The sequence below is a fragment of the Carlito syrichta genome, unplaced genomic scaffold (assembly GCF_000164805.1).
Source record: "Carlito syrichta isolate Samal-C Ts95f unplaced genomic scaffold, Tarsius_syrichta-2.0.1 Scaffold308114, whole genome shotgun sequence".
Taxonomy (NCBI): Eukaryota; Metazoa; Chordata; class Mammalia; order Primates; family Tarsiidae; genus Carlito; species Carlito syrichta.
This window is the reverse complement of record NW_007252210.1, coordinates 560258-573210: the sequence shown is the minus strand read 5'-3', so window position 1 is coordinate 573210 and position 12953 is coordinate 560258. Positions and strand designations below refer to the sequence as shown.

Sequence of the window (12953 nt, the reverse complement as noted above, 5' to 3'; positions counted from 1 at the left end):
AGGCGCGTGCTACCACACCCGGCTAGTAACTATATTATTGATAAGTCAGAAATTAGCAGGCTACATCTAAGAATTTTTTTTTTCTGAATGAGTATGAGGAAAAAGAAGCTATTCTCTTTCAAAGGATTTAAAGCTATTGACAGCAGTTTTCTATGGAGTAGACAGAAATTTGGCAGAATTCGGCCACAGACCACCATTGTAAGGCTTTGTGAGAACACTGTCAGCACATAATTTTGAGGGCTAGTTGGTGCCCTTTGAAAGTGTGCCCATTAAAACCTATCTATAATTTTTTTGTGGGAAATTATTGCCACTCATAAATGGGGCTTTCTAATGGAATTGTTGATTAACTAAACCACTATATATGAGCACAAACTCTACTACTTTAATGGAAATAGTCAATGCCATGACCGGGACTGAACCACTTAGTAGGGAAATTGGAAATTTAATTTCAATCAGATGAACAAAAAATAAGGAAGAATACTTGAAGTGGTAGCATAAAAACCACCAGCGATTAAAAACATTTGGAACCTTTCTTACCCTTCAAAGGCATTTGTTGCCATGGTTTTTAAAGACCTCTGAAAGCTTCAGCTGTGTCCACAAAAGCTACCAAGAAATAAGGGTTCTATACTGATTTTATTTGTCAGAGGCGTTTTTGTCCTAATTATCTCCAAGATAAAGAATACTTGGCCAAAGGGAAAGGGGAAAAAAGGAAGAGCTGCTGTCAATTCGCAGGTAGAAAGACCATGATTTTACTCTTTGAGCCCTTCTTCAAATGCACGCACGCATGTGTGCACAAACACCTCTAACAATCATACTATTGCATCAATCAGGAATAAGTGCTTAACATGAGTAATGGAGATGGCATTCTTACATGGAATGAGTTTTTCCGGTCTTGACTTCCATGGTGTATCCATCTTTTTCTCTGACGAGAACCAGGAACCAAACATCTAGAAAATTTACCAATACTTGGGGGTAATGCTTTTCTTTTGAAAAGTTTCTTTGCAAATGCTTTCAGTTGAAAATTCATGATAGTTCCCACATAGTTATACTCTGCCCTCAGCTTCAATAGTTTTATTTCTCTGTTGCATAATATGCATGCTAATAGAAGATGGAGAGTAAAAAACAGAAGTGGAAATAATGGAAAGAGCAGGCAAGCTCTGGGTCAGAAAAGGAGCCTGCCCGTGAACTCCCACCATATGAATAATTTGCCAAACAAAACAGCAAGGTTCTTGCTTGAACATTATAAAAATACTCATATTTGTTTCTGCAGTTTACTATTTGTGCAGCTGACCACGTTAGTATCAGCATGTTCTCTTTTAAAGTATAGGCTTCTGGAGAGTAACATTTGGCCCCAAAGTACTAATTTGTGATTTTCCTGTTTAGAAGGGCCTTACATATACACTTTGAATAATAAGAATGTTTCTTACAAGGTTTGGTAAGACCCCAGAAATGCTTACATTATTAAGAGAATCAAGAGGAAGTTTTGAGGGTTTCTTCTCCATTATTAATAATGGCTAACAATCAAGAAGCATTTGAACCATTCTCCTTTTAATTAACTGAAAAAATGAATTCAAATCCCACCCCTAGACTGTCTGCAGAGAGTTGATTCTGTTTCTGTGGCTGCTGGATAATTCCATCTGGATATCCATCCATCACCACAAACTCAGCATGTCTAGAATAGAACTTCCCTATCTCCCTTTCCCCCTATAACTGGCCTTCCTCTTGATGTCCCAAGTTCATTCATTTCTTAGTTCATTCTCCCCCAGTCTGAAACTCTTTAGCTCCTTTCTTTCCTAGATAACCCATATTTAGTCATCTTCAAACAATGTATACTCTTTCATTATATCTTTCATTCTATTCCCCTTTTTCCCATTTCACACATACCAAAAAGTTCAGATTTTTAGTATATTTAAGCTATGAATATTGGCCAAGTGGTCTCATGCTTCCATTCTTTCCTTTCTCCCATCTCTCCTATGTGCTTCTGGTAGATTAATCTTCATTAAAGATTCTTTCATCAAATCTCTCCCATATTGAAAAAGTGTAACGTTTTTGTGTTGCCCAAAGCCCACAAAAGGGTCCAAACCTTCCTTCCGTCGTTTTAGTTATTCATTGAGTGACTCGAAGAATATTTGGTCCTTACCTTTGAGAAGCTCACAGCCAATATGGGAGAGAACACATACACACATTCACACAACACCTACGCAATACAATAGAACAAAGTAATACCCAGGACCCAGGAGAAAGAGAACGTCTGCATTAGCACCAGAGGTTGGATGACAGTCACTTTTGATGAGACTAAGAAGGTAAATCTGGAAAGAAATTCCCAGCAAAAAAAAAAATGGAATGGTCATATTTGCAGAAGAGCAGGTAATCCAATTTGTCTGGAGTATATACTCCTGAAGTAGAAGCAGTGACTTTAAAATGACCAGAGAGATAGGCTAGAACAAGATTGTGTTAATCCTTGAATGGTTGTGTAAGGATTAATCCATAGACCATGGAGGTCACTGAAGAATTCTGTACATCATTAATCATTGAAATGATTAATGATCAGCTTTAAGAACATTAATAAACTGTCAATGGGCAAAACAGCTCACAGGAAGGAAGAATAAATTGAGCAAATGGTTTAGATGAAGAAGGTAAATGGAAACACTGAATTACTGCAATGATCCTGCTGAAAGGTCATGGGACTAACTGAGTAATAGGGATTGGAAAAATATACATTTAAGAGACAGGTTCAACAGAACTAACTACACAGAGTTCTGGTAGGAAATGATGGAGATAACTATTAATAACTCCCAAGGTTTGAAGTGTGGATGCTCGAAGGAATAGGAGGGAACCAACACACACAGCAGGGAGAAAGGACTGGTGGCAGAGGGAGACGCACGGGTGTCACTCACAAGACAGGTGAGAAAGAAGCCAGATTTGGGTGATGCCTGCACAACTGTGACACTTTAGGCCTTAAGTATTGTGCTAGTTTCCTAGGCATGCCATAACAAAGTACCAAAAGTGATTGCCTTGAAGCCATTAAACGTGTTTTCTCATAGTGCTGGAAGCTACAAATCTGAAATTAAGGTGTCAGTAGGGTGGTGCTCCCTCTGAAACCTGTAAGGGAGACTCGTTCTTTGCCTCTTCCAAGCCTCTGGTGGTTGCCCGCCATCTTTGGTGTCCCCTGCTTTGCAGATGCCTCATTCCACTCCCTCTCTCTGTCATCATATGACAGTCTCTTCTCTGTGTCAAAATGCAGATCTCCCTCTCCTTAAAAGGACATCAGTCATATTGCATTAAGGGCCCACCCTATTCCACTATGACCTCAACTAATGACATCTGCAATGACCTTATTTCCAAATAAGGTCACATTCTGACGTACTGGGGGTTAGGACTTCAATATATCTTTCTGTGGAAAACAATTCAACCCATGCCAGATAGACATATATAAGATTCCCTGGGAAACTGGGTGGGAAAAAGGATGAGGGAGGAAAGGCAGCAGAGTCTGCAGAGCCTGAGGAAGGCTTACTTTTGACAGCTGAAGAGGGAAAACAGAGGCAGAAGACAAGCCCTCTGTTCTCTCGAGGCTGATTTACTCAGTTTCTCGATGCACATTTCTAGAATACTCTTCCAAACATCTTGTTACCCATGAAAAACGCTTTCTTTGCGTGCCTTTATTCATGTCCCACTTGCATTAACACTTCTTTTGCCAGCCTAACCCAGTGAAATTTCTTTCTTCTCTGAGATTCTCTAGCAGTTTGTTCTTAATCTGTCAATATTTTCACCCCTTGCTGTATTCTACTGTTTTCCAGAAATGTGCACAACACTACTAAAGGTACTGAAGCTATAGCAACAAACAAGGCAGGCCAGAAGTCAGTTTACATCCAAGTTTGGGTGTGAAAGTGGAAAGGAGGAGGTACCTGGTATAGACAGACAATATTCAAACAAATGGATAAGTAGGAAATCTTCATAAGGGTTTGGGGACTTTAAAAAAAGACAGGGTAAAGGGGTTTTTTTATTTTTAATTTTAAAGATGTGGAGTTCAATTTAGATGTTCATTATGCAGGTACTCTTGTTGATGAGGTACGCCCCCTTCCCCAGCAGATTCCATAAGAGGGTATTAAAAAAAAAAAAAACAACTAGGGGCTGGGCACAGTGACTCATGTCTGTAATCTCAGCACTTTGAGAGTCTTAGACTTATGTCCAGGAGTTTGAGACCAGTTTAAGCAACATAGAAAGACCTTATCTCTACCAAAAAATTTTTTTTAATTAGCCAGACATGATGGCATGCACCTGTAGTCCCAGCTCCTCAGGAGGCTGAGGTGGGAGGATTGCTTGAGCCCAGGAGGTTGAGGTTGCGGTGAGCTCGACCACTACACTCTAGTCTGGGTGACATAGTGAGACCTTACCTCAAAAAACAAAAAACAAACAAAACAAAAACCCAGGACCAAGGGTTTGTAGGATTACTTTTGGTAGGATATTTGGAGAAGATGTCTCTGAGGAAGTGACTTTGAGCAGAGTCTGAAGGACAAGACACCAGCCAAGTGAAGATCTGGGTGTACCAAGCAAAGAAGGTACCACATGTGAGGTCCCAAGGAAGGAATATGTTGGTGTATTGGGGGAAGAGTAAGAAGGCCAGTATGGCTGGAGTCCAGTGAATGGGGGACAATTTGGCAGGAGTAAGAATATGTCCAATGTTTTAAGCCAGGTAAAGGAATGTTGACTCCAAGTACACTGAGAATTGTAAACTCAAGACCATGGAATCTGATTAACATGGCTAAAAGATCTTTTGTTGCATGGAAACTGGACTGTAGAGGAGCAAGTGTGGAAACATGGAAAGCAAGATTTAGTATCTCTGTGTGTGTATGAATATTGTTAGGATCTCGATCATGCCTCTGAAAAGACCCCAGATAAAATAAGTATGTGATGAGAAAGCAGCCTCCATTCCACCCCACTATTTAACCTTGAGTATGTATCTACAGCAATCCAGAAGGTGACTGGTCACCAGTGCGGCAATAAATGTAAAAACTAATCCATCTTGACTGAAAGAGAGTGAGGTCCAACCCCAAAGAACTAAGTTCTCTTTTAACAGAACTCTATAAAGCAGATGACGCCAGCTAAATGGGCCTGAGATTCTCTAGAAAATAAGCCTCTGCTTACCCTCAGCAGCTGTTGAAGGAGCTATCCAGGGTGCTGGCCTGTCTCACCCTGAAGCTTTCTAAGACTTGGTGAATACGGCACTCGGTTGTCCTTTTTGAACCCAAGGCCCCCACAGCATTGAACCATAACTACATTCCACCTTCATACCATGTCCTCCTTCCACTTTCATACTATGTCTTAGATAACGTGCAAGCCAACACTTTTCTGGGCCACATCTGGCCAATCTAATGTTAAACAATGTTTGCACACATCTTTTAGGCAGAATATGACGTGGCAGCGTAGCTAGTGGTATGTAGATAGTCTTGGGCCTCCTCTGTGCCTCATGACCTTCTGAAATAATAATGTCAGATTAGCAGTGAGCTCAGTGGAGTATTTTTCCCTTGGAATAATACTCAAATACCTGGTTGCTGAAACTATAACAGATCTGCTTATATAACTCATCCCAGAGCCTCTAAAACACAATCTAAGGAACACTACTTCTAAACCTGAAATAATTAATAAATTCATAAAATATCAAATTTCACCCTCTGGCTTAAATAGCATCCTTCACTTTTCTCTTTAAAAAGAATGCATTGCACTGGAGGCCATTACTCAATCTCTTAAGTAATCAAGTTTGTACACTAAGTAGTGGATGAAAATGTGTATGCTTTCAAGTCAAACACTTTACCTCTTCAACCAAAACACTTAGAACACGAGAATAATCTGATGCACACTCATTTCTGGCTCTCTTCTTTAAGTAACAAGGAAAACAGGGAGAGCTGCAGCATCTTCAGAACTTCCCACCTACGTGTCAGACCCTTCACCATCCTTAAATGTGTTTGAGGGTCAGTGTGATTTATCAAGAGCCACAGACGTTCAGCAGAAACTTTTTAGTTCCAAGTAATCAAGATTATGATGAGAAAACAGGCCTAGAAATCCTTAAGCTTGCCCTGGCATTTCCTTGTTACATATACAAACAAATCAAATGGAACTTGGAAATGTCTTTCAAGTAAAAAGGAAATCAATTACTTTGTTTTTACACAGTCTAAGATCCAAATATGTGGCCCAGAAATGTCTTTGTTTAATCTAATGGTAAATTAATTGTGTTAATTTTTGCACAGAACTCACACTCTGTCTTTCCCCCAGGTCTTTGCTCATAGGTTCGTTCATACAGCGGAATACACATCTCTCCTTCTTTATCTTGCTCACTTGACTCGCCCTCCATGCTTAATCAAGAAACCTCTGGAAGCCTGACTCACTCCCAACCAGGAATGAGTAAAGTCTGAACGCCTTTAAGATGCCACACTCACCTCCATCTTGGCACTGTCCTTTAATTGCTGGTTTATTTATCCATCTCTCCCTCTACCTCATTAATTCTATGAGAGTAAGGACTGGGTCTTTCCAACCATTGCATCTCCAGGGAGTTACACAGAGCTTTGCCTAGTAGATGTTTTCAGTGAAAAAACAGAATGAATGAATGAACTTAATAATATTAGGGTTCTTCCCTATCTCTAAAAGCTAATAACTCTGACTTGTTTCTCAACTTCTTCCAGAACTTTGGACTCAATAATTATCTCATTTAAGAAACTTAACATAAGTGATTTCACACCATGATACATAAAAAGTTTCTGAAACCATGTCAAAATTGCAATTTTATATAGTGCAATTTCAATGAAATCCTACTATTTGCTCTGTGTATTCAAGATGGAGAGAACAGATATATATTTTTTAACTATCAAACTATCAAACAGAAGAAAATTATTTAAAAGTCTGAACTTGAGATAGTCCCATATCAATACAATATCTATTTTAAAGCTTATATTTCATTCATTGATTTTTTTAAATCAGTGTACTTTTCTTGTTTCCTGTGCTTTCTGTTCTTAATTCTTAGAGACAATACTAAATTTTATGAAATTTATATAATATGATCTAAATGCTGAACAGGTATGAGGAAAATAATTTGTGATAATTGTTTCTAGGAGAAAAAAGTCATTCCTATTTTCAATCTCAATATTTTTATATTCATAACTGACAATAATTCCTTTTCTTATATTCATCTATTGTTTTCTTTACCTCTGTCATACAGGTAGTCTATTGATAAAAAGCTGATTTACTTTCTAATTGTATTATGAGGACAAATACTTTTACTTCCCCAAATAAATTTCCCAAATAAATTCTAAAAGTTGTGGGATTATGGATTGTATCTTACTCTTTTTTCTCTCAGAACCTCTAATCTGATGTAGAGTAAGTTCTCAAGAAAAAAAAATAATAATCAAAATATTAGATTTAGAAACAATCTATTCCCTTTCCATCTATTCCCTTTCCATAAATAGTGGTATTTAGATTAGATAAAATCAAAGAAACATTAAATCAAGAGTCAGTAAATTATGGTCCACACACCTGTTCTGGTCAGTTACCTGTTTTTATGAATAAAGTTTTATCGTCACATAACCACTCCCCTTTATTTGCATATTATCTGTAACTCCTTTCGGGCTACAATGACAGAGTTGAACAGAGACCATATGGTTTGCATAGCCTAAAATAGCTACCATCTGACCATTTACAGAAAATAGTTTACTGACCAATGGTTCAAATCATTCTTACTGATGAAAGAACTCAGTCTCAGATCCATTTGTCCAGGTAAGTAGTCAAACCTATTCACTATTCATACCTCTCTCAGATGCTGTTTCACTACCAGACTAAATGCTTGGTGAAAATAATAGTATTGTATAAAATCAAATGAACAGTAAATCACACAGTAAGTGGGTTGTCAGAAGACCTCTCAGGGTTTATACTAACCTAAATCAAAATATAAATATCATTTTTCTGAATTAAGAGAGAAAATAAAGTCAATTAGTAAAATTAAATAATCTGTTTGTATATATATATTTCTCTATCTCTATTTAGTAAATTAATAATATTTATTTAACTTATATTTAGAATTTATGTGTATATATATGCGAACACAAAGATTGCTACCAAGAATATCATTAATTTTATAAAAATACCAACAAAAAAGTCGATGTCTTACAGCAGAGTTCTAAAAGATGTTGAAAGCAATAAGTGTCAAAGAAAATGCTCTTAAAATGGACCATGCTGACCTCACATGCTACTTGATTATATGAGCAGCTTTTTTTAAAAAATGCCACTGGCAACGAAAGGAAAAATAAATAGTATGTATCACCCCCCAGCTTTCATCTCATATCAAGGCAGTGAAGAGTTGTAACAGAAAGTTCACGAGAATCCCTTCTCCAATCAGTGTTTATTAATTTAGCAGACTCTGGTTTTCAACAAGTTATTTAAGTCTGGATTTTTGCAGAGGAAATTACACAAAAACTCCATCAGAAACATTCTTAGTATTTATATACTAACCTTCACTTAAGCTGAAAGATAAAGAAGAAGAGAAAAATGCTCCACACTTATGACAAAAAAATGAATTCAATTAACTGAAATTGCTGTCAGATCTCTGTTCCTGTCAGATAAAGTCTCTTTAGCATAGATATTTTGGTAGTAAAAAATGATTGATGTTTCCCCAGGGTATTCTATTATAATGCAATAATAGGGACATCTCTGGAGTAGAAGCATAATGTAGCTGGCAGTATATCAGAGAAGATGCACTTGGCAAACTGTATATAAGAAAAAGATGGAGGCTGGCAGGATGACAAGGTGTTCTAGATGGAAAGTTAGTAACTGTTTGGTACAGATGATACCTCCCCCATTACAAGTCACCAGTCATTGGGTTTGCTCATTTTAGCAAAAGGTCATGTCATTCATTGAGACAAGAAAGGGATGGAGGAAAAGAAGAGAACAAGCTAAGTTACAATTGATCTGGAGCAAAGATCAGAACAGAATATTTACCTGGACAAGACAATGGTAGAGAGATAATTACACATGGTCAATTAATCATGTACCATATCATACAAGCACAGTTCCCTGCAAAACATGGATATCCATCTGCCATCTCCTAACCAGTACATAGACAACATTTCTTTTTTCCTCAGAGACTCAGTTACTGAAATTCTTCCATAGAGTTGCTCAAGAGACTTTTTTTTAATCTTGCCAAATGAAGGAAGCAGAATAACTCAGCCTCAACTGCTCTGGTATCTGTCAATTCCTTCTCCTAAGACTCTGTCTCTCTGCCATGTTTTCATCAATGATATTAGTGAACTTATTCCTGTTTTGTACAAATGGCTAGTCCTAAATCTTCCTTCTTCAGTAGCTTTGACTCTTAGGATCTGCTCTTAGGATCAAAAATAGAAGAGGTTGTTTTCAACACGCTATTACCTTGAATACTTCTCTTGAAGAAGGCCTTACAGCCCTCACAGGACCAGACCCCATAATGGTAGCCTGACGCATAGTCATTGCACACCGCACAGTAGCGAGTCTCCTTGGCAGATTCCATAGCCATGCTTCCCTTGTCACTGCTACTGGACAATCTCTCTCTGCCACCCTGGCGTCGATTATCTGAATTTGGCCTGGAAAAAAAAAAAACAGTAAAGCTATTAACATTAGAAAAGCAAAACATGCACTCTCCTCTAAAGAGTAAGAGGCTTGGGAGATGTAGCAGATCCACTTTATTCTGACATTTTGAAATAATGAATCATAATGTAAGCTAATCTTTCATTACCTCTTGCTGTCTGTTGCAGCAAAAGGTGTTGCCTATTATATTAACCTTGAGGGAAAATTGTGTATTGCAAACTTGCTTAAAAAGCAGACTGTCTACACCAGAAGATATTACCCAGAAAAACAACAAAATGATATTCGCTAGTTTCTAATAGACTTACTCGTTTTCTTGGGGACTTACCATTAATTCAGAAGTATTAGGGACCAATGATCATTCCAATTTTAGACCATACTGAGGGTCTTTAGGAAACAGGGACAGAACATAAAACAGCTGGGGCACTGGGAACTCAGATGGACAGATAAACATCATAAAACATGTGTCCAAAAAAATGGATTCAACTTTTCATGTCATTGTTACCATGTAACCTTGCCTGCCAGTTTTTATAACTTGACTCTGTAATTTGATGATACTATTTTTCAATACTCAATGCTCTTCTTTAAGAACACGTCAAAAGAGAAGAGTAGTGGGACATAGATGGTTATAACAACCTTCAAAGATTTTATGGGAGAAACATATTCCAGAAACAAAACTGAAAATGAACAGTAAAGAAGTTCTAAGAACACCAAGAAAATGGAAAAGTAAAGCGCTTTAAGAAAGGAGAAATCGTTAAAGAGAGAATGATCAATAATGCTAAATGGGGCAGAGAAGTCCAATGAAACAAGGATGATAGAGTGAATTTTGATCTCATGAAGAGAACTCTTAGCAAGGAGTTTCAGTAGATGGATATAGGCACTAGCCAAAATCCAGATGGTGGAAGAATGGATGGAATGTCAGGAAATGAAAATGATCACTCCTTTGAGAATTTGGGTGAGAATGGGAAAAGATACAGATAAGGTGATAACTAAAGGGTATAAAACCAAAAATAATAATAATAAAGAAAGTAGATGAAGAAGATTTTTTTAGAATGGAAGAGACATGAGAATGAGAATGCCTCCTATAAGCTGAAGGAAATAGGCGAGTAGATAGGGAACGAATGGCTTAAGGCACAAAGAATGGGATAAAAAAATAACGTCAAGAAGGAAACTAGAACAGTTAGGATTAAAGACACAAGTAAAATACATTGCCTTAATGAAAACACCTTGAAGACTGGAAGGAAGGAGGTAAGGAAAGACGTACATGAGGATAAGTTTGCATCTCTCATCCGACCAGATATGGAAGCAGATGACATTGACTCAAGATTTGCCAGGCCTGTGCAACCAAATAAAGGTGGGAGAAGTGCCTAGCACAGTGTTACATGGTATATAATTGGCACTCAGTAATATATTTATGTGAATGAAGAGAGTTTTCAAAGGTATGTAAGAAAGAGAAGTAGACAGATGTTGAAAGTATAGATGGGAGAGTTCCAGTAAGATGGCGATGGCCAAGATCGATGGTCCCTTAGTTAGACACCAAGAAAAAGCCCAAATAAATACAATCAGAAACACAAAAGATGAAGTCACATCTCACCCCGAAGAAATACAAAAGATCATTAGAGACTACTATGTACACTTGTATGGAAACAAACTGGAAAACCTTCAGGAAATGGAAGACTTTCTGATATCATACAACCTGCCTAGGTTGAAACAAGAAGAAATTGAGACCCTAAATAGACCAATAACAATCAAGGAAATTGATTATGTAATAAGAAAACTACCTACAAAAAAACAGCCCTGGACCAGATGGCTTTCCAGCAGAATTATATAAGACATTTAAGGAGAAGCTGATGCCAATCCTACTGAAAGTATTCCAGATGATTGAGAAAGATGGAACCCTCCCCAAATCATTTTATGAAGCTAACATCACATTGATACCCAAACCAGGAAAAGACCCAACAAAGAAAGAGAACTACAGGCCAATATCTTTGATGAACATAGATGCCAAAATTCTCAACAAGATCCTAGCAAACCGGAGTCAACAACACATCTCAAAAATCATCCATCATGACCAAGTAGGTTTCATCCCTGGGACGTAAGCCTGGTTCAACATTCGCAAAACAGTAAATGTAATTAAATACATCAACAGACGTCAGAACAAAAACCACATGTTTATATCATTAGATGCAGAAAAGGCTTTTGATAAAATCCAGCACCCCTTCCTGATAAAAACCCTTGAACACCTAGGCATACATGGAACATACCTCAAAATAGTAAAAGTCTTCTATAAGAAACCCACAGCTAGCATACTCCTAAACAGACAAAAATTGGCACCATTTCCCCTGAAAACTGGAACAAGACAAGGATGCCCACTCTCTCCCCTCCTGTTCAATATAGTATCAGAAGTCCTAGCTAGAGCAATCAGAAAATAGAAGGCGACCAGGGGTATCCAAATAGGAAAAGAGGAAATCAAGTTATCCCTTTTTGCCGATGACATGATTGTGTACCTTGAAAACCCAAGAGAATCTGTAAAAAGCCTCCTTGCACTGATAAAGGACTTTGGCAAAGTCTCAGGGTATAAAATAAATGTGCAAAAGACAATCACATTTCTTTACACCAATAATAAACAAACAGAAACCCAAATAAAAAATACAATCCTATTCACAATAGCCACAAAAGAAATGAAATAGCTTGGCATCTTCCTAACCAGAGATGTGAGAGACCTTTACAATGAAAACTACAAAACACTGCTCAAAGAAATCAAAGATGACACAAACAAGTGGAAAAATATTCCATGCTCATGGATTGGAAGAATCAACATTATGAAGATGTTCATTCTACCTAAGGCAATCTACAGATTTAATGCAATACCCATCAAATTACCAGCAACATTCTTCTCAGACCTAGAAAAAACAATACAAGAATTCATATGGAAACACAAATGACCAAAAATAGTCAGAACAATCCTCAGCAAAAAAAAACAAAGCAGAGGTATCACACTACCAGACTTCAAACTTTACTATACAGCTACAATAATCAAAACAGCTTGTATTGGTACAGGAACAGGCATATAGACCAATGGAATAGAATTGAGATTCCAGAAGCAAACCACAATTTCTCAACCAACTCATCTTCAACAAAGCCCCCACCACCTACCACTGGGGAAAGGAGAACCTATTCAGTAAATGGTGCTGGGAAAACTGGTTGACCACATACAGAAGATTCAGACAAGACCCCTGTCTATCCCCCTACACAGAAATTAACCTAAATGGATCAGAGGCCTAAATGTAAAACCTCAAACCATAAGAACCTTAGAAAATGCAGGACACAACCTTATGGAAATTGGAACTGGC

General features: G+C 37.6%; 1 protein-coding gene across 2 annotated transcripts in view; it reads right to left on the bottom strand.

Moving 5' to 3' along the window:
- The window catches only part of ESR1 (estrogen receptor 1), a 368696-nt gene that overhangs the window by 217830 nt on the left and 137913 nt on the right, over positions 1–12953 (bottom strand). For both annotated transcript variants that reach the window (XM_021716020.1, XM_021716021.1), the window contains one exon: positions 9409–9599. In XM_021716020.1, coding sequence (XP_021571695.1) covers positions 9409–9599 — 191 coding nt within the window. The remainder of the gene's footprint in view (positions 1–9408; positions 9600–12953) is intronic.